At 32.0% G+C, this 23,510-nt stretch overlaps 1 protein-coding gene across 1 annotated transcript in view; it reads right to left on the bottom strand.

The window, feature by feature from the left end:
• The window catches only part of LOC129218305 (uncharacterized), a 155,306-nt gene extending 132,464 nt beyond the window's left edge, over positions 1 to 22,842 (bottom strand). Inside the window, exons 1-2 of the mRNA XM_054852542.1 lie at positions 22,765 to 22,842; positions 1,794 to 1,969 (exon numbers count right to left, since the gene is read on the bottom strand). Of these exons, the coding sequence (XP_054708517.1) occupies positions 1,794 to 1,969; positions 22,765 to 22,800 (212 nt within the window). The 5' untranslated portion in view covers positions 22,801 to 22,842. The remainder of the gene's footprint in view (positions 1 to 1,793; positions 1,970 to 22,764) is intronic.
• Positions 22,843 to 23,510: the final 668 nt, after the last annotated feature.

Here is a 23,510-nt window from a genome sequence, read left to right as displayed (position 1 = left end):
AAGGACTTTCGTTTCATGTAAGGTCAATTTAATTTTTTTCTTAAATATATTAATTTTCAAACAATAAATTCTCTTTGCCACCCATCTGGCTCAGGGATAAGCTCTAGGTTGCCAAAAGCATATCCCTCTAGGAGGGACTTCATCAAATATTATTACAAGTTATGAGAATTCTTTGTAATCTTCAAGGGAAAGGTTTTTCTCAATTCCGCTTTTTACGAACAATAATACGTCATCAAGGCTTGCCAGTCGTCTTTTAGAGTTCAAGTGGTATGTATACTTGATTGAAATGTTGTTGTTGTTGTTGTGTGCCAGGTTCGCTGCCAATTTGGGGTGCGCTGCTTCACTTTTCCAACTGTACCGTAATTTGTTGTGAAGTCCAACTTCTACGGTACACACATGCCATAAGAACCCGTTTACAGGGTAGGCAACCATTCACAGCACAACAACACATTTACACAAAGAAAGGACAAGGACAGAAGAGAGAAAATACGTTCTTGCCCGAGCCAGGGCTCGAACCCGGACCTTCCTGGATTGAAATGTAATAAGTTCTGAATGATGGAGATTTTTCCACAAAATTTTGAAGCGCTTAAATAATGGAATATCGGGTCAAGAACTAAGAAAGGCAAGAACATCTATAAAGACCCACTCTGCAGTACGATTTCAAGTGCATGATGATGGTAATCTTAATGTAATGTATCACCGCGCCAGTTTTTGCTCTAAAAGATTACATGCACAATTTATACTGCCGGTATTTCAAACCGTTGCATCAAACACTATAGCTTGAACAGTTAGCAATAAAGAGAATTATCTAAGATATTATATACAACTGAAGAAATATCTAAGGAATTCCGAGTAGCTGTTCAACATTAGGACCTGAAGCTATCACGGTAAGCCTATCGGCGTTCTTTTTCCAGTTACCTCTGGAAAAAGAACGCCGGTAGAAGAACGCTTTAGTTAATAACCACAAAATCTAAATTAAATTCATGAAATTTGATTTTTCCTCTTGAAGAGTTTATCTTGCTCTCTTAAGGGATGTACGATTGATCACAAGGTCATTTCGATTTAAATTTACTGCATCTACATAGGCTATTAATAAATGAACAGCATCTTTATCCCTAATATGGTATTTGTCTAACAGTGATGAAAGAGGAGCAGATATCAATAGTTGTCAAGCTTCCTAGAGACCTTATTTGCCACACCTATTACATACACAGAACATTTTGTAAATCAACACCCCCAAAGCCTGGAGGAGGCAATTTGTTGCTGTCAAAAATCATTCATTAACTTCCCAGGCCATTTATTAATCGCTTTCAGAATAACTTGTGTCCATCTTGGTGGAAAGAAATGTTCCCCAGCCGCTTGGTTTGGAACGAGCAAAGAAGAGCTGTATGCTTGATCCAAGGCCATTGGTGAACATGCTCCCTCTGTAACATGTAAAATTTTACAGAATGAAAATGAGAGAATGGTCGGTGTGGAAGTAGCAGAATCTATTGATGTTCAAAATTACTTTAAATATAGAACGTAAGAATATTTTTACATAAAAATTAGGAAATCCGCATTTTTTTTCTCCGAAACTCAAAAAAGGGGGCCCTAAGGGCACGGGTTCATGGATTGACTTAAAATTTCAGAAGGATCATTTATTTGTAAAATGGAACGAATTGAGGAGGCGTCGCGTAAAATATCTACAACTTCAAAAATAAGGACCACCCTTTTATATATATATATATATATATATAAAAGAATTGCAAACCGTAGTTCTGATTTTTTACTTTTATTGAGAAAATAATACTTACAAACTTTGAGCTTGCACGTTTCTGTTTTCTTGGAGAATCTGCAAAGTTTTCTCTAATTGATCAAGTTGCTCCGATTTAAGCTGAAAATTATCGAGAATGTGCCGCTTTTCAAAACGTTGAATCTCTTTCTCCAAATCTAGATATTTTTGAAGAGTTTCTACAGTAATTTCAACAGGCTGCAATGTCAGTAAATATTTATGAGAAATTAAAGTGAATTTCAATGAATGCAAATAGTTAATAACATAACATTTACACTACATTTTAAGGCTTTTCTTTTACGTTTACGGATATTTCTTTCGAAATCGGATTTTATGAAAGATTTACAACTGAAATCCGACCGGTTTTAGAATTTACTCATTATTTAAATGTATTTGCGTTTTAATAAGTCAAAAAGGATTATCTAAAACATTTACATCGTTTAAAAGTTGCTCATAAAATTGCAAGTAAAATGAGTTATGCTTTTTATTATCATTTTGCCTTTAAAAAAGGGGATTTTTATATTAGTTGAGAAGACACATTATAATAAATAAACTGAAAAAGAACAATCCATCGTTGATACAGCACAAATTCCTATAAATATTGAATACATGTGCTTCAAGGCAATCCTTTTTAAACGCGGAAATGTTTTGAACTTCCGGGAGCTAATAGTAGCAGCCACAACAAAACTTCGTTGGAAAATATGTGTAATCATGTTTTAAACTATTGGTGTAACTAACTTGTTGATATCTTTTTGGCAGGAAGAAAAGCTATGCGTTGTTGAAAAGCTGAGCGTTAAATAGCATCCGCCCACATGGTACAAATGCGGAAACTTTTAAGTCTCACATAACGTTATTAGTATTTTTTTCCAAAAGATCAGAGACGTCCAAAGACGCCCTTTTCTTTAGCTGAAGCTATGAATAATAAGCAGTGCATAATGCATAAGTAATCTCACGAAACAAATTCTCATTTTGCATAAAATACAAAATAGCTGAAAAAATATATTATTACATAAAGGTTTATCATTTTTATGAGATAAATTTAAAATTATTATTGAATCCAGAAAATATATTTTGGATGATTAAAAAACACAGTAGGAGATGGTATATATAACCAACGGATATTACTGTAACATACATATCCATCAGTTACCAAATTTTAATTTTTTTTAAATTTCAACTAAAATGTATGAGTAAAGTGAAAAACCAACTTAGTTAAAGCACAAATTCTCAAGAAAGAGAATTTGTGCTTTATTTACGTTAACTTTTCTCTTTACTCATATTTGTAGCACAAAGCTTATATGCTCCTTTTTCATTCAACCAAAATGTACTTCGGAAATTCAGTTACGTAAATATAATTAATTTAGAATAAAATATAAACCAGAGAAAAGATACCTTAAATAATGTATATTTTCTCTTCAACCATACAAAATACTAATTGCTTTCTTTTGTGAATATCAGTCAGTCACATGTGGAATTTCCTAATAATTACTTAAATAAGTGCATAAAGCTGGTATCTGCGTAAAACTAAATTTTACATACAAAGATTTTTTTAACTAAAACAAACGATTTCTTTAGACGGATTTTCGCTTGTGTGCAGGTTTACTTGAGGCAAAAGTAAACATAGGATAAATGGAAGCAAACTCTATTGCCACACATGTGGTAATTTTTGAAACTAAACTGTAGATGCGAGAAGACTAAGTAAAAACTAGAAGAGATTCTGAGAGCTCCACGTGTTTCCAAGCACTTTTAGTAAGCTTCATCATTCTTTAAAAATGGCACTATGAAAAAAAAAAAGTTTTTTTTTTTTTTTTTTTTTTTTAATTCAATGATTTTACACTTTCTTCTCCAACGAATCTACAAATGCGAAGTAACTGGCTTCAACTATATTAATTGTCATGGGGAAGACTGCTTAAAACATTTAATTATGAAAGTCACCTTACTGGCCATTTTTGGTAAACAATTTAGATGTTTATATTTTCCCCATATCTACTTTACTCTAGAAAAAAAGGAAACAACGAAGTTTTTCATTCTTGCTATAATGTGTAATTACATTGCAAATTACACTTTTGTGTACATTTTACATAAATTCAACCCATAATTCAATATTTCTGTGTGATTTTTCTTTTCTATGATTTCTGATTATGATTGGAGGATTCAATGCCTGCGAATATTGTCCTCACTACTGTTTCAACAAATGGAATCATTTAATTCTTCGTCCACAGGAATTAATATTATCAGAGTCAATCTGTAGTCTTGTATCCAATAGAGAAATAATATCTCATCACCCTGTTTGATAATGCTTTCATCTTTCGCTTCAAAATGTTTCGTCAGTATGTCTCTATTTCGAGTCAATAATCCATTTCTGACGCATTTCGACTAAATTCATTAGCAACCAATATCAGTCTACTTCGGCGCTGTACTAGTTAAGCTGTCTACCATTTAACTATACTTTCGGGAAACTGCACTGTTAGGATATTGTTCTAATAATATATCTTCTATGCTAGACTGTATAATTCCCGTTTTACAACTGATAAATATCCACTATTAATAAAGGCTTTCATTGTGACTCAGCTCTTTGCGAAAGCTGTCATCTGCTGAAAGGGCGTTGGAAAATAATAAGTCAGAAAGACCAGTAAACCCAGGTTTAACTGCTGATAAATCAACAAATGATTAGAATTAAATTATTAAAAATAGTTATAAGTTATTGAAAGTCATAAATTCAAGTTATGGAAGATGTTCTTTAGAAATAAACAAAACATTAATACGACTATCCAAGTTAATGATAATACCTTGAGTTAAGGTCATACAGATGCTTAATAAAAGATTATGAACTACCACGTAAATGAATTTAAATTAATCTCAATTTCCAATTCAAACATACATTGAATACAGTGAATAAATGGGAAAAAAATGTAACTGCAAAGAAAAAATATTACCAAAAAAAAAGCTAAACAATGTATTAATAATTATGAATTTCATTATAATAAAATTAAAATTCAAGTGGTGCTTAAATAAATGTGCCCAGTTTCATTTTTCAGCATTTGACACAACTCCCTAAAAAATGCGTCATAATAATTAACATTTGAGACACATACACTAAGTCGTTTATAGTTGCGCATGATTAAATATTTTCACTTTAAAATATGTAAAAACCAACTAGCGAAGAATGCTTTTATCTAAAATTTGTGGTACCAACCATCCCCTTTCCAAAAGTCGAGTGTCATTTCATACCTTTACAGTACGGTTTTCCTCAAGATTGGTTTGCCAGAATATAGAATTTCTCTTTAATCAAACCTGACAGCAAATGCAGTAGCTGCGACGCCTTCAATGCTCAGAGTAGGCCACATCGAACGAGATTATTAAAGTGCTGCAGTGGGTTAGCTTGACAGTTGAGAAATTTCGAGAATTCAGCACATTCATCTAATTCATGTGGCATGAACTCTCAAATATCCCCCCATTCAGCTAAGGTCTAACTATCACAAATCAAAAGTAATTAATTTCAGGATTTGTTTGCGTCACAGATTTCATCTTAGCAGATTACTTTGAGTTTAGTTTTAAATCATCTCAAACTTGGGCCATAAATCAAGTATTGTTTTAAACAAACTTTTATTTTTGAAACTCTTTTAAATTCTCTAATCTTAAAATTCAGAAAAGTCATTTATAAATTTTCATCCTCCTTAAAGGTAATTTTTTAGAAATCATCATTGCATAGACTGATTAACAAATTCAGAGAACGATTCCGTTTTTCATGATATTATGATTACATTTTGTACGTATTTGAAATATTTTCCATCTATTATTCAAAACATTAAATTAAATCAAACAACACGCAAATTCCTACAATTTACTTATTTATTTTGGAGTTTTTAAAGTAGAGTCAAAAATTTGATGAATACGTTGGTACTTTTTAGATAATGCTACGGTACCCGTTTTTCTTTGGCTGCAAGTCAAAACCAATTAAAATGTTCACAAAGAAGTCATTAACACTCGGTGGAGATTGAAAGGCCTTTCTGTTAACTGAGATTAATAAATTTGAAAATATAATCAGTATATGTGTAAAATGATAAAGGCAGAGTTTAAAAAAATTAAATTGTGTTAAGCATGGATTTAGGTTCCGCTTTAGTTCCTTTATTAGGTGTAGCAATTGCACAAAAACCGGCTATGCTCCGATATTTTTTTTCTTTGGCTGTGAGTCAAAACCAATCAGAATGTTCATTAAGAAGTCGTTTACACTCGGTGGAGAATGAAAGTCTTTTTTTGTTAAATAAGATAAATAAATTTGAAAATATAATCATTATATGATCGGATTAAAATGATCGATTCACAAATTTAAAATTGTGTTAAGCATGGATTTGGGTTTAGGTTCCTATCTAGCTCCCTTTTTAGGTGTAACAATTGCACAATAGGAAATTTTCCCCTAACCGAAACTGTACTTCTGGTGAGTGTGACCATAGGCTTCTGAAGTAAATGCCTTCCAAATTGCAGCAAAACCAGTTGCACGGAGACTGTTAGAAACAGGGATTTGACTAGTAATAGCTTAGTGAATTGAAATTAATAGGGGTCAAAGTTGTTATTTTTTTAGTTCAATGATTCTTTTTTTAAATATTTAAAAACATGACATGTATTGAATTATATTGTTGCACTTGATGGGAATGCTTGAAATCAAATTATGAAACTCAAGCAAACTTTAACACATTTGCCTAAATTTATAATTTTTTATAGAATGAAATTAGTTCTATCCTATAATCTGATTCATGCTTTTTCTCCCTAAAAATAACTTAGTCGATTTTTGTTCCGACAAATAAATTAAAATTATAAACAACTAAACTAATTGAAATAAAATAAATATTTAATAACAGTAAAAACGTTTTGGCGTGTTAATGCTAATAATACAGATTGAATACAGTAGTGATAATTGACATCCACATATGTTGATAAGATAAATACTATAATTTTAAACTATTTTTATTAATTTCAAGACTTGAGTATTCCCAATATTGAAACCCACGTTAAGCCTTCGCAATGTAGTAAACATATAAATAGTGGTGTGAAAATTAAAAACTAGCTTATCTTGATATTAGGATTACTACAGAATTTTGAAATATTTTACAAAAATAAAATGGAGTGGAGATCTTCTTTTGACACAAGCCAAGGCCTGATGGAAACTGATGAGTTTTTTTAAAGCCGAATTCGAAGTGCAAAACGGCACAACACAGTAAAGCATTTTTAATTTGATCAAAAGAATATAACGAAGATACACTTTTGAGTTTACTATTGTAGTTCCTCTTGCTATTAAATCTAAATTATTAAGAAACATATCCCACGTACTCGGAAAGTCAGAAAAATGATTACAATGATAAATTTTTTTAGAAGATAAGATTCATTTTCACAAGAAAAGTGTGTTTACGTATTTTTCTGGAAAAATTAATGCGCGATAAGCTACACAAAATACGTATTTTCCAATGCTAGTTCAAAATAATAAAATAATTGCAATTAGTCTAATGAATTTCTTCTTATTTTTATTTTCTCATATTTTGCCTAATGTCACATTAATTGGCATTTTCCTTCACATCAAAATGAGCTTTTATGAATCTACAATACATATATGGGTTATTACTGCCAATATCATATCTTACACTGTCAATTTATCAATAAATCTAAGTTGAAGTGAGTTTCACAAAGACAGTAAATTACGGAGCCTCGAAAATTTGCTCGGCCATTGCCTAAGGATGCTGAAAAGCTGAAGTAATGAAGAGCTGACCTCACAATCGGCCACTCGATTTTGAACTACGAACAATACTGTACTAAGTGACCTTGCTAAGGATTCGCACAAGTTAATTGAAAATGATGCGCATGCTCAGTGTTTGCAGTTTTGCATAATGGATAATTGCACAAATACCAAGGTTGAAATAAATGTGTTGCTTAACACGCTAATGTCGAGAATCATTACATAAGAAGGCGAGTTTCGATGTAGTTCAAAACAACATGAAGAAGGACTAAAAATTTTATTTAATAAGGCAAAAATATTTTTGAATTAGTGTTTTGTTAATGATGTAAAATATGTAAAAAGGTGTGAAAACTAAGTTCCTTGAAAATGCTCAAGTAATAGCATTATCAGTTCTACCACTTTGTCATATTTTTTTTGTTGGGATAAATTCATTGTTTTAGAAGTTGTATATAATTTCACAACTACCTTTTTCGCGTAAAAATCAATACCAGTAAGCTAAATCTAATTATTGCAAACCATTATACTCGTATGAACATTCAGTTAGTGAGCATTGCTATATATCTGCGAAAATGTATTGTCTTACTGGTACATAACTGCAATATTTAAGCTGATACAGTATAGGTTACAAATCTTTCAATGTAATTGGAATGTACGAACATGTTTACCTCATATTAAAGAGTTTTTCTTCGAAATATGATGATTATGAAAAACACATAAAAACGCACGCAAGAAGGCCATTTATTTGGAATCAACACTATTAAAAAGTTGGAAAATACTCTAAACAAAAGACCAATGCCGTTTATAGCATAAGTTTGAAAAATTATAATATGAATAGTTTTGAATAAGTATGAATAAGTATTTATATAAGTATAAGATAATCTATTTTAAGATGACTTTATTTGCAAAATCACTACTGCAAGATAAGTTTTAAAAGTATGCTCTAACAGAAATTTACTGCTCACTTTAACTCCAGACACAAGCGAATAATGATACTAATAAAGTTTTGCGTGGAAGAGAAATATGCTCAACAGAAGCTAACGTAGAAAAGGGCATAATAGTTGTCATTATTAATAATTTTCCAACCAATGGTAATGTGATCACATTCATTGTCTTGCTCATAAAATCAAGGCAACTTTCCTTGTTTTGTTGTTAAGGGCGTTTTTCAGGCCAAGGGGCACACAATATCATAAACATAGGTTTGTTTATATAAATATATTTGTATATATAATGCGTAGTTGTTTAAAGGTTATTTCAAACCTTATTATTTGGGGGGGGGGAGAAAGTGAGCATGGTCGTATAAAAAGTGAGAAAACTGTCAGGTTTAATATAGGGGAATTATATTTGCAGACTAAAATATCTTTTATTACTCAGCGGTTTGAAGTATACAGGTAGGACCACATAACACTTAAGCAAGAAGTAAGGAAAAAAATTAATTTATTGGAATGAAAGATTGAGTTACACAACTTCAACAAAACAATGGTTTCAGAATTCTTCAGTGAAGGCATAAAGTTGAAATTCGTAAAATTTCTCAGCTTTAAAATGTTTTGTTCAGGTAATAAGCATGTCAGTTAGTTCTTTGGATTAATAAAAAAAAGGGATTACATTCCGCACATCATTATTTCGAATTTAAATTAAAAAGAAGTAAGGATGCAATTATATAATTAATGGTTCTTCCAAAACCTATAAAGCAAAAAAAAAAAAAAAGAAGAAGAAGAAGAAGAAGAAGAGAAATAAAAACTGTGTTAAGAGGTAGCCAAATTTTGTATGCTACCGAGTCACGCTCTCTAACAATCTTTAAAAAAAAATGCAAAGACACCTACCCTATGCTAGTGTAAGGTTTAAAAGATTGATAAAAAGAAATAAAGAAAGAACTGAACTAGTCTTACACAAACCACTTAATATATTCGGTTCGGAACTTTTTAGAAAGGTGGACAAAGCTTTATCGTAGTTCTAAATGATTTTTTAAAGTAATATACATCCTGATTGTCAAAAATATACGAGACTGCAAATCATTTCCTTCTAGTTTATTATTTTTGCTTAGTATTTTTAACCTACTTTTAAAAAAAAGTATTTCCCCGTTATTGATCTGCGAAACACACTGCGGGAAAAGTGTGATGCGGAATACCATTCTTAAATTTAAGAACGGTCAGCTTGTCTTTCAAAATTCAAACACAAGAGAATAGTTCGGAGAAAAGACAATGAGCTAGTAAATGTAAGTAAACAATCACTGAATAAATCAATGAGTGTTTTAATGTATCGTGGGGAGAACAACGTTTGTAAAGACGAAAAAAAAAAATACAGACGCACTTTGATACGTAAAAGAATCTTTTCAGTTCGTAAACATGGAGCTATGGCACAAAGTAGAAATAGAGCTGTTTAAAAGTTCATTTCTTTGCACATTTAATTTTTATGAATCTCGTAGAACGCTTGTAGGTGTAAGAAATTGTGTCCTCTATGGCTGCGGATCTGAACCCTTGGGCCGTGCCCAACAAGTAGTTTGCGAAGAGTGGGGTACTGTGCCGTGGACGCTTGTCAAGTGTTAAAACCAAGATAAATTTTGGGGTCTTAATATCTGCTTTTCAAGGTGATTCAGTAGTGACATGTGCTGTTATTCAAAAGCTCTCCATGGCTCGTGGTCAATAAGGAAGATTTTAAATATTTCTTAAGAACTTCTTCCTTAAAATTGAAGATGAAATCCAATAAATCAGAAACCCCTTTGAAGAAAATTGCCTTATTTTTTTATTTAGTTGTAATTGAAGAATACTCGTTAGTTGAACAATTGTGTGAACATACACTGAAATCACTTTTTAAAACAGCATTATTCGACACGATCTGGGTTAATGTTCGATCGGACTATCGATCTAATCCCGAAATTTCAATCAGACACTTGATGGCCTTTGGACAGCCTGCGTGACGACAACCTGTGAGGGCAAGCCTTTTCAACTTCGAGTTTTTTTTTTTTTTTTTTTTGAAAAAAGAAAAAAATGTTAGAATAAGATGAAATAGCCTCAAATACGAGTTATTTAAGGCTAAAACTGCCCAGTTTCAATCCAGCTACTGCCTCTTTCGTACAGGACAAAGTGTCAAAAATATCATTTAAACTTTGATAACCTATTTTTGACTCTCACTTTCAAATTTAGTAGTTAGTGGGCTTCAAAATCGAAGAATAATTGTTATTTGTTTATAACTTTTTCATTTGATGATACAAAAGTTACCGATATTTATTAATTTATTGTAATATCATTTAGATTCTGTTCAAAACAAAAATCTTTTTTCCAAGAATTGACAAAATATAACTCGTATTATTTTGAACAATTAGAAACTTAATATTGCCTTTAATATGATACTGTAATTTTTATCTGATGGTATGCCTCGTTCTTTTATTGACACATAATGCTATTGAAGAGAGCTTAATTTATGAATCAATTTAATTAAGATGTGTGATTAATAGAGTTATCTTCTTAACGAAACTTTTCATGTAGCACGAATATTTTTTTCCATCGTCATCTTTTCCAATCCTTACTAAATATATTTTCAAAATTTGTTATGGATAATATCTGGGATAACTAATGTAAAACGAAAAATGATGACATTTCAGTATTAATTTGTAAACATCTGTCAAAGGGAAGCACAATACAAATACTGAAATTTTCAAAAGTTGTATTAGAAAATATGAATGTGAAAGTCTTCTGGATGTTTAATTCACTGTAAAAACGATTAAGGAACATTCGTGGGAAAGAATGGGCAGCTAATGTGCCCAATTTGTGCCAGCAACATACCTTGTAAAAAGCAGGAACTTTTTTCGATAAAACTTAATAACCTTCCTGAAATTATGCAAGGAATAATTCTTATTTGTTTGTAACTTTTTTATTTGATGATACAAAAAATATTGATAGCATTTAATTTATTGCGATATTGTTTACGTTTTGTTTAAAACAAAAGGAAAAATCCTTTTTTTTTTTTTGAGAAATGACAATTTCCATCTCCAATAAAAACTAAATGTTTCAGATGATTTTAAAAAATCTATCTAACAACAAAACTCGACACATAAAATAAAACTTGATGTAGATCGAAACGTTTTTTTTAAACTATAAAATGAATTCTTGAAATTTTATTTTTCTGATGATTTGACTACGAGTCAAACCTTTCTATTCTAAAAGACACACTTAGCTATAATAAAGCAACAAGCATTTTAAAAAAATTATAACTTTCTGAGAAATCCCTACACTTGTAATGGCAGATTCAATAAGTGAGTTTAATCCTACCACAAGGTGCTTCTAAAACGTTCTGTGAAAGGATGAATATCTCAAAAGTAACGTGAGTGAAAAATGCGTCCACGTGCATGCGCAGGGAGAGCTCTACGGAGAAACGCTACGTAGCAAATAGCGCAGTGTAGCAATGCATATTAGTCTGCTACGGCCAGTCGAACGGTGTGTGTGCGAAAACTCACGTCAAATTGAAATGGAGCAACGGATTATGCAGAATTCTACGAATCTGTTTTGAAGCGTTTGTTGCTGCGCATCCAACGTGTACGCTCACAGTTGTACGGGACTGGAAAGTGGTGTCTGTTACTTAACAACGCTCGCCCTCATACTGCGCTCCGTGTACGCACCTTCTTAGTCCGCACAACGTAACCACTGTACTCGCCTAATCTGGCGCCTGCAAACTTCTTTTCGTTCCCCCGCCTCAAGGAGGTTCTAAAGCGCACACGTTTTACAGACATTCGACCACGTGTGATATCTGTTCCTTAATCGATCTCGAAAGAGGCTTTTGCTAAATCATTCCAGCAACTTTACCAACGATGTCAAAAGTGTATTGTGGCCAACGGATGTTATTTTGAAGATGAATAAAAATAATTTATTTCCATGTTTTTTTTTTTTTTTTTTTTTTTTAATTTTTTTAATGCTTTCATTCAGCGAACTTTTTTGACCCAACTTGTATATCTCAAACCACAACCTATATAGAGGACTAGCAGTACCCGCACGGCGATGCCCGTGCCTGGAAGTTAAAGGAAGTCCGCTAAGCAAAAGAAATACACGCCTCCCTTGTCCCACTTCTCATGTAAGATGGTCATTTTTCTTCAACTAAAATGAGTACACACATTTTTAAAAGACCTATTAAAGGGTTTGGAATTTAAAACTGTTCGGCAAAACACATAAAAATATTAACAGTAGCTTTAAAACTCAAAGTAATCCTTCAACTGCATAGTTCATAGCTTAACACGGCAAGAAACCACGCTACCGTAACCCAGCCCTTTAGCGAGTAAAGTGGTTTTCTCCCCTTGCAATTTAAAGCGTTTCGCCAAATAAATAATGCTATAATAAAAACGTCATAATGAACAATCGCAATTGAATAACACGACCAATCAAATTATTTGCTTCGATAAGTAACTATCTTCAATGTAAGAACAAAAACAAACGTTAAAGAAATCAGGAAAACAAAACCGAATAGAAAAATCCTACAAAATCATATTATGCACCTGAACATCGCAAAAAAAAAATCACTTATCACAACAGCATGGCATGGGCATGACTCCTCGAAGCTACCGACACTGTCCGCCAGCGCCCTCTCGAAGAGTTAACTTACCCCGCCATCTATTAGGAATTCATAGAACTAAACAATGTATTAAACATTTAATTTGCAATTACAAATATTTCGGTCAATCTGATTTAAAAAAAATAGCCGATAGCCTTCCTCAGTAAATGGACTATTCAACACAAAAAGAACTTTTCATTTCGAGCCAGTAAGTAGTTGCTGAGATTAGTGAGTTCAAACAAACAAACTCTTCAGCTTTATGTTATTAGTTAATTATATATATATATATATATATATATATATATATATATATATATATATATATATATTATATATATATATATATATATATATATATATATATATATATATATATATATATATATATATATATATATATATATATATATATATATATATATATATATATATATATATATATATATATATATATATATATATATATATATATATATATATATATATATATATATATATATATATATATATATATATATATATATATATTACAAATCATTTTTAGCATCGTTTAGGATTTTCTCTAAAAAGTACCCTCGAGATTTGTCTCATGGCTAACTCGAATTTGCCCCACTGAATTGCGAAGCAAGAACCTTCAGGTCGAGCCACCGTGGCCACGAATATTCTGTGTTCCAAGCATTTTAAATTATAATATAATTTTTCCCATTTTCATAACATTTTTTATTGCTGCTCCACTCCTATTAGTCATAGCGTGATGTTATATAGCCTATAGCTTTCCTCAATGAATGGATTATTCAACACAAAATGAATTTTTCAATTCGGACCAGTAGTTCCTGGGATTAGCGCGTTTAAACAAACAAACTCTACTGCTTTATATTATTAGTATAGATTTAATAGTAATTTAGATGCTTTAACTAGATTAAGGGTTATGAACAACATCATACATGCAAGTTGTAAAGAAATCTTTTGTTTTATCTTAAAATTTATCATGGGCAATTTTGAATGAAATCATTCAATGAAATTGAAAAAAAAAAAAAGATTGCTTGACACGTTTTTAAATAATACTCTCAAATACGGCAAATAACTACCTCATTTAAACTGTAAAAACATAAATCTTTATTTTTATATCTAGATAAATTTTAAATTGCAGAAAGTATTTCATGACTTGGGGGTGGGGATGTTGGCGTCATCGTTTGTAGTTTGAAGTCAAAAACTAATTGCTATGTCTCCTCAACAACACTAAATCTTGAAATATTTCAGAAAAAATTACTGTAAAATAATTCCTCAAAAAAAGAAAAAGAAAAATGAAAGTACTTATTGACCTTTGACTATGTGTTGACTTGATAAACTTTTTCGTTTATCTTAAAAGTTAACTAAAAGAATCGATATGAAGCTTTTAAAAAAAAGGCAGAATGTTGCTCTTAGTGCATAATAAGACAAAAAACTTCATAAAAATCTCTTGAAATTGCTTCTGGTATGTATGTTTTAAACCTAAAAATATACTTCAAAGTTTTTATTTGCTTTTCAGTTAAGTTTTTCCTCAGTTCAAATCATCTTTGGGAAGTGACTAGACTTACTGTAATTGAAAAACCTTATTGAACGTAGGAGGGGAGGTTCAGGAGGGAAAATAAAGATTTCATTTATGTTTGAGACAAATGTTGGAAATGTCTCAAAAGAAATCTTTTCTTAAAGGCGAATTTTATTTGAATGAAATGTCAGATTCACACCCACGAGTAATAATATTTGAAGGAAGATTTTCTAATGCTGAAACGATAATCATACCATAAATTGAATAAAAACAAAAAACCCCGACTGCGTAAAAAGCAAAAAAACTAAAAAGAAAAATGTATAAGCCCAGTAGTTCAGAATGTTATTAAGTACTACTGAATAACTACACTGTTGAAATAGTGTTATAACCGTACACAGTTAAGACAAATCATAAATTAAAAAGCAGAATAGAAGGATCAACAATCGGGGCCCATTCCTTTCTGATTCAAGGAACCCCGTAAAATTTGAATGGGCCCCGACTGTTGATCCTTCTATTCTGCTTTTGAATTTATGATTTGTCTTATCTGTGTACGGTTTTAAAACTATTTCAACAGTGTATTTATTCAGTAGTACTTAATATCATTTTAAACTACTGGGCTTATACATTTTTCTTTTTAGTTTTTTTGGTTTTTACGCAATCGGGTTTTTTGTTTTTATTTAATAATTTTTTATTTTACTCTTTTTAGTTAATTTTTATTGACTTAGTTATTATGATTATAAGACGGTACATTTCGCAACCTTGTCATTTCATTGAGACTGTTTGTATCGTGAATTTTATTTAGTAACTTGCAGTGGTCTAAACTACTGATAATTAGTCCCTCTAGGGACGTAACTCGGCTTAAAGCTACATGTGCTTGACCTTCGGCAAAAATGCGCGAACTTAAGTCAACCGCAGCACAGCTATATAAACAGCTTGTATAACTCAAGATGACACGAAATTGGAAATGTCCGTCAGTCAAATCTTTCTCACCCCCAAAACTAAAAAAATCATCTCAAGAAAGTACACGTCGCGAAATTCAGTCTCTTGAATCAAGGCAAAAACAAATGCAACATATGTTAGAGATGAAAATCGAATTAGTAGACTTTCTTTCTTTTGGTGCTTACTGCCCGGGTTTATTTTGATGAAGACTACAATCTGAGTGTCTTGCCTTCGTTACGCATATTATATTTTTATTACACTACAAAAAACATATAAAGAACACATGAAAGAATTTACATCAGAAAGAGGGGAAAGTACATCCGGAGCGAGGGTCTCTTGACCCACCGCCTCAAGTGGAGAAGCAATCGCTTAGACCACTCGGCCATTGAGACCCTAATTAGTAGACTTGGTAAACAAAGGAACTGAGGCAGCAAAAACTACCTGCATTTGTCGCACGCAGGTAGCGTGCGACACAGTGTGCAACACCCAGCGTGTGCCGATCCCAAACTGACAAAATGGCAACTGGTTTTTGAAATGGTACTTTTGAAAACTGTCATGTGTTTAGTGACACTCCCAAGGTTAAGACAAATCTTTTGACGTAAGAATTACCAAAATTGGCCAAGGCGTTTAGCCTGTAGAACGCCACATAGGAACAGACATACATACATAGGCTGATAAACACATTACCCTCCTTTGCATCGCGCACGCGCAGTCGAGAAAAAATACAGGAGGCACTAAAAATAAAAACGCTTAAGATATATAAATATTTCTAAATCTTTTTTTCCCATTAATAAAGAAAACGCATGCATTTTTATCAGAAAGAAATTAAAGTAGCAAAAAAATCTCTTTTTTAACTTCTTTCATAGTCAAAAACTAAAGGCAGAAAGTTCTGCTTTCGATGTCAAATGCAGCCGGAAGTTGTCGATAGATTATCCTGAAACATATGGGTCATTCTCCAGAAAACGTAACTTTTGAACGCAAATATTTTTCAATTTCGAAGTCTTTTGTTTTCTTTTTTCTTTATTATTACATGAAAGTGCTACCTACCAGAAGTAGCCATAAACAACGGCGAAGCTAAGTTCAAATTATTTTAGTCAGAAATAAAAAGAATAAAAAATGCCTTGTTCACGGAAATGAAAAAAAAAAAGAAAAAACTTAATATTTAAAAACAGAGGCCAATTGATTATCAAAGTAGTAATTTTATTAATTGTACAAACAATCAGCTATTTTAATGATTAGTGGGAATATAATAATCAGCTCTCTTAATTAAAATTCGGCTTAATTAGTAGTTTCAAAATGTATGTTAAAAAAGTATTAAATTTATGGATATAGTGGCAATTTATAGTTTTAGTAGAATGCCTATTATTGATGTAGTTCTCCTCCATCAGTTATTTTCTCCTCAGAAATAATAACATTAATAAGGTCTATCACGGAGGTGAGATTCATGGAGGTGAGGATCTTTCCATTAATATAGGCCTAATAGATACATTTTTCATAGATTTTTTTTTCTTCGTTGCTACAATCTGCACATGTTAAGCATATGTGAAAACGTATTCACTTTTTTTTTTTTTTTACATTAATTTACATCCCTGAAATTCAAGTTCACGGAGGTGATAAGTCGGAATAACCACACTAAGTTTTTAAAGCAAAATCCATCTTCTTGTTTTTCGACAAAAATCTCACAACTTTTTTATCGCTGAAAATAAACAAGGGGGCTGGCTCCCTTGTATCATGGAAAATAAACTTTGATGTCATTACTTCCACGTGTTAAGTATTTAGGTAACGGAGTTGAGAATTTATTCTGTGACATGACTCCTTGTCCTTCTAAAACGAACTAAACGACAATATTAAAAAATTAAATGTACCTAAACAATTAGTATTTGAGACACTTGTGAAAGGAATAATAAATCAATAAGTATATACTTTTAATTAAACAAGTTATTAAGCAACATAAACAGTCACACAACAACACAGTGTGACATGCCACGGAGGTGAGAATTCACATGTTGTGAACCAAAAATATACTAAAATGAAAATTACGATTAAAAAATTGTTGGCAGGTTTAAATAGATACGTTTTTGATGAAATTAAAAATTAACGAATTGTTCCTTAAAGTTTTTGCTGTAAAAGGCGTGTGACAGAAAAGTTACACTTTTTGAAGAATGACCCATATACGACAAATTATTCTACTTCTACTGTATTTTAACGCGAATTATTTTTCACGAAGTTATGATGTTAAGGTAAATATCCAAAGTAATACTTTTACAACACGGAAATTCTGATTATTAACTCTTCCTTATCTTGTCATTGTATAATCCCAAATGTACGAATAATAATTCAAATTCATTTTAGTACTTATGCATTAATATGTATCTTAATATATATTAAAAAGAATTTAAATTGACAAATCTCTTATCGCTGTATCTTGACATGAAAGTTCTTTATTTCGTGAATTTAAAGTACACAATAAATTTCAGTTAGATAACATAGATCACGTCAGAAATATTCATACCTTTTCCCCTTTAACGAATTATCTTCGAAACAAGTTATTCAAATATTCAAACGCGAAAAGCTAGATGTAAGATATTCTACCTTCATGAATAAATGACTTATTATTTCAAAAGACGGGGTTGAAGCTGCTCCGCTTTTTATTTCTTTTATGTCAGACATACATTGTTTAAAATGCTGTGAGAATTAGAGATACTTCGTGTATTTCAAGCGAATCTGTATCATTAAAAACCTTTTGAATCGTAATTGTTCGGAAGGACACGTACAAGTAAATTATTAATACAAGCTAAATCATATGCAGGGCGTACCTTTTTTTCATAATACATAAATACTAGTAAAGTAAGAAATAACAACGTCTGGGTTTCATTACATTTCCACATGTCTAAAATTTCTTTCCAATTCGTACTCAGAGTTAATGTGAGTAAATTTTTACTCAATTACATTTTATGCAATTTTTTGTGGCAAATACAAAGAAATCTAAAATGAGTTCAGGCAAATGAATAAATAAATAAACAATTATGATATCAACAACAATCATAACAAACCAATAAATTAAAAGAAAAATTCTCATTCTTAAAGACAATGACAAAGATAGGGTGAATTCCAGGAAAAGGGGGGGGGACATGACACTTAATTTTTAAAATTTATATTCTGTGACTTGTCACATATCATTCTCTTCAGAAATAAACGAGTTTCTTCAATCTTAACCTGTTTTTCCCAAATAGTGTGATGACTTTCAGAAAATCAAGTGCAAAATTAAGTTTTCTCTTTGTGTTTTTACAGAGCAAAAAATCTCTTTTTTGTTACGTACTGTAATTTCAATGAACTTGTTATCTCAGCATGTAATATTTAGGTTAACTTTTATCTCTTAAATGCCTAGTTAAACCTTTTGGTAAATAATTTCAAATTTCTTTTATTTCAACCATGAAATAGGTCCATCTCTAAGGGGACAATTTGATGTCCTTCCGTTACCAAAGTACTACATCTTAGTTAATTCACCAAGAACCTATTGGCTATAGAAACTAATGTTTTTTTATGCAAAGCAGAATTATGTCCCTTGCCAAAGAGGCATAGTTATAAATTTAATATATATTTAATTTATATGGTATTTAATGGTAACGAAAGGACAAAGAAATACGTTAACGGAAGGACATTTAACTATAAGCTGGTACAGGGTAAAGTTTTAGACTACTAGTATGAAACAAACTATTGTTTAAAGTTACTAGTCAAATTTGTAACCTATATAAGTTAATTTGTAGAAAAATTATGTGTGCTTTAATTTAAAAAATAAACTTGTATTTAACTTTTTAATGTATCGTGATCTTATTTTTCTCTTTTGTATGGGATGAAAATCATTAAAACTACACTTAGAAGCTCCTAGGCATGTGAAAATCATCACAACGCCAGAGGGCGCTCCGATTGGTTGGAGTCAATAGTGGGACCTTCGACCTTGATAACGCTTCGCTCGGCAGTCGCCTGCTGGATTTGGTTGAGGCAGGATCAGGCGTGGCATACGCGTCTTCAAAAAAGTGTGTTCAAGTTCAAAATGCAACAAAGCATTGAACAGCATTACCGCAATCAAATCTTGCATTCGCCTTGGAAAATTGGCTGCATCAACACTGGAACTGATTCAGCAAGTGTACGGAAGGGGGATACTTATCGCAAACTCAAGTTTTTAGAGGTCGGGAGAGCGTGGAGGAGGAGCCCCGTGCATGTCGCTTATCAACCGCGGAAAATGAGCAACATATGCGACATTTGCCGAACACAAACCAACATTTAAGTGTTTGCATGATTGCAAAACAGCTAGGAATGGTTGTTCACAAAATCATCATTGAGAATCTTGGGATGAGGAAGATTTACGCCAAACTCGTGCTTCGTGGTTGCCAAGAACTTGACAAAAAATGGCATCGTAACAGTTTCACAGCGTCCCTACAGCCCTGACCTTGCCCCAGCAGACTTTTTCCTCTTCGCCAAAGTGAAAACCGCCCTCAAAGCCTCAAAATGGCGCCACCACGGGACCCTGGATGATGTCAAAAGGGCTTGCACGTATGCTCAGAAGGATGTTTTAGTTGGTGACTTCCAGGGAGCGCACAAAGCGTGGAAACGTAGCCTGCAGAAGTGTGCTGATGCTCAAGGAGCATATTTTGAAGACTATTAAAGTTATGTAGCAAATATCTCTAATAAATTATTTTTTGTGAACTAATTCTCATTACTTAAAATACACACCCTGTAAATTGTAGATTTTGCCAGAAAATTTTTCCGATCGATTATCTATTCCCAGAGACCAACAAAAATTGAGAAGTAAATTTTGTCCGTGGGTACAGCAGTTTCCCCTACAGTTTTTGCAAAGCTACGGTATCCAGAGATATATTCACTCTTGTTGGAAGTTTAGGTCAATCTGGACGGTTTGCAATCGAACTGATGCCAATACACTTAATAAATACGTTCAGTTAATCTGTTAACTAGTAGCTAAAACAAATTTCACACCAGTGAGAAGTCAGCATTCGTGCAACTTGTAGCAATTCATTAAACTTTTTGACAAAGATACTTAATTTTCACAGGAAATTGATGAATATTTGAAATTAGGATTTAAGTGTGAACAGGATTATAACAGTTTCTTGCTTCATGCGTGGAATGGCATCAGCAAGTTTTGGAAGTGGGCGACAGTTTAGGATTCTTTATCTTACGAATGGTGTTCTCTTAGTAAAATTGTTCAACATCTTAAATTAATGAAAAGATGACTGTTCTTTGTTGGTAATTTCTGAGACACTAACTAAGTGTGCACATACAGGTTTTTTTAATTAAATTTTCGTTAAAACAAATATGTGTGACTCAAACTTATTTTAAAAGGTATTGTTCTTTCAAATAAATAGATTTTCGTAAAAACACACGACTTTCGTTGACTCTAGTTAGTTCTACAATGGTTTTAAACAGAGAAAACTACTTTGGGCCAAAGTAACCCAAACGCAAAGGGTACATTGGCCCAAATAAAAAAAAACAATTTAAAAAAGCAATAATAATTGGAAACAAAATGATCATTATTCAAAAACTAAATTAAGATAACTCTAGTTGCGTAAAAAAGTTTCCACAGCTTGGAAATATGAATAGTTACAAAATTATTGAGAAAAGACGAGAAAAGTTTCAAAATGTAGGCCAAAGTAGCCCGTGTTTACGGTATGTATTATATTTTAAAAACAAAGAAATCATTTTCAAACAAATATAAAACCTGTTAAAGCAATCAGAGGTTGCAGAGAAAAGTTACACGCTGTTAACACATTGGCTATTAGAAAAGTGATTACAGTGTAGCCAACCATTATTAATTTATCGATCGCAATTTTTTTTTTTCCATTATAATTTATATAGGATTACATTAAATACATTTATCTTGAGTGAGAAAATTTAACTTTTAATTTATCGTTCGTTGTTGCTAAAATAATTTCGATCCTTATTACTTAAGATTTTTTAGAATCAGATGAATTAAGAAAAAAAGAACTCCTAATGTAGTTTCTTGTTTGATTATTTAGGTTCTCATTTTTAATGTTTTGAAATGCTTAAGTTGCAGCAATAACTGCAATTAGTTGGAGCAAAAGATAAAACTAAAGCTTTGCGTTCTTTCTTGCAAGCTAATTTCGCCAATCAGTTCCTCAAATTTTCTCTGCATATCGCACCTTGATGCATCTTCTGAAATAATGCGTGGTCAAGTGCAATCCCTTGACAACCCGACTTTAGTAAGTTTTGCAAACGATTCAGTAACCGCAGCAAAGAAACTAACGAAATGACATAAAAAGTGTGTATGTTACGTTCTAGATTGGGCTTGCCTGCCAGAAAAAAATGTCTCGACGATCACTAGCAAAGGAAAGGTTTACCTCATTTTACTCTGTAAAAAGGAAATTACGTGTCATCGTACCGATCCAAAAGTTAAATTTATTACTACTGCCTATTGCTCCAAAGATCTAAAATGTTCTTCGGATAGAAAAGCTGCTCAAAAGGTCCAGAATAATCTTGACCAATTTTGATTCTGCATCAACAAAATGTTCAAGCACATCATGCGCATGACGTTATTAAACAATCATACATGGAAGTGATGGCGCTTGGTGCACCTCTTTAATTACCAGCCATTGAACCCTGTGACTTGAACCCTGAATTATTTCTTGCAGTGATTGTAAACGTGGTCGTCGTTTTGCATCAGATCCTGAAGTTAGTGACAGCGGTATGGGTAGCCTCTACACTGTGTCAAAAGACGGGTTTGAACAAACTTTCAGATATGAGTGGAAAAGTGAGAAAAGTGAATTACAATGCAGGTACAGCACCTTAATACAATTCCTTTAAGTGTTTTTGATTACCCTACTACAATCTCATAAACTTTTGAACTCTCTCGTACTATGAAATTTTTATGAACTCAATACAATAATAAAATTGATATATTTCAAAACTGAGTGTATGAAATAAAAGAGTGCTGGCAGTTTTAATCTAAATGACTGATGCAAATGGCTTCAAAATAAATTCTAAATAGCTTTGGATTTGTGGACAATGAAAAGCAAAAGCATTTAAGATGTAGTGCATATGAAAAAAACACTATTGAAAGCGTAATGCAACGTGTTGATGAAAAATTAGTTCATTTTTTAAACTAATGTATTTTTTCTTCTAATGCTGCGTAAAATTAAAAATAATGTGCATCAAAGCTTGAATTAGCAAATTTAGCCTAAATAATTGTAAAACTGACATGCGAGAGCAAAATTACATCAAGTTTTATACTTTTATTTGCGATGCTCCTTTTTCCGGAATAACCATACCAACATCCAAGCTTCCGACATCTTGTACTCTTGAACGATTATGAGAAGCGTTTCTTCCATCATCGTTCTACATAAAATCAAAGCATAAAGTTAAATGTTACCAAAAGTTCTGAACAAGTCAATCACGAATGAAATGAGTCCTTGTTTTCAAGAATTATAAAGATAGTTCAGGAAGACACGTTTATTCTAAGTATAATACTTTTAATATCACCTGGCAATTTCATTCCTGGCCTTGGAAGAGCTCAGTTATGTTTGAGTTGCAAGAGAAGAAATTCTTATTTTTGCACAGCACCTATAATTGTTATCGCAACAAAAATAGGTTTTTCCTCACTCTTGTTTTAACAAATGGAATCGTTTAAGCTTCAGCGGATCTGAAGTCCGCTTATCAGAGACAAAATGTTTACCAATCACCCGCGCGTAAAATGGAACTCTGCGTTCGAGAAGGCCTGGCGAAGTGCCTTCTCGTGAAAAACGGACAATAACTAGTTGGACAAAACCACGTTCTGGTTGTTTTTTCCAGCCATTTGGAAAGAGCTGTGAAGGGAATGAGCTTGATTTTACATATAACTGACATCAAATTGGAACAATTTGTGAAATTTTTCATGATTTCAAAGTTATGAGTAATAGTATTTGATTCAACTAAAAATAAAATAAAATTATTTTAAATTCAAATCAAGAGGCTTAAATCTATTGTAAAAATTGACTTTG

Source organism: Uloborus diversus, chromosome 3 (assembly GCF_026930045.1).
Source record: "Uloborus diversus isolate 005 chromosome 3, Udiv.v.3.1, whole genome shotgun sequence".
Classification (NCBI taxonomy): domain Eukaryota; kingdom Metazoa; phylum Arthropoda; class Arachnida; order Araneae; family Uloboridae; genus Uloborus; species Uloborus diversus.
This window is presented reverse-complemented; position numbering and strand designations above follow the sequence as displayed.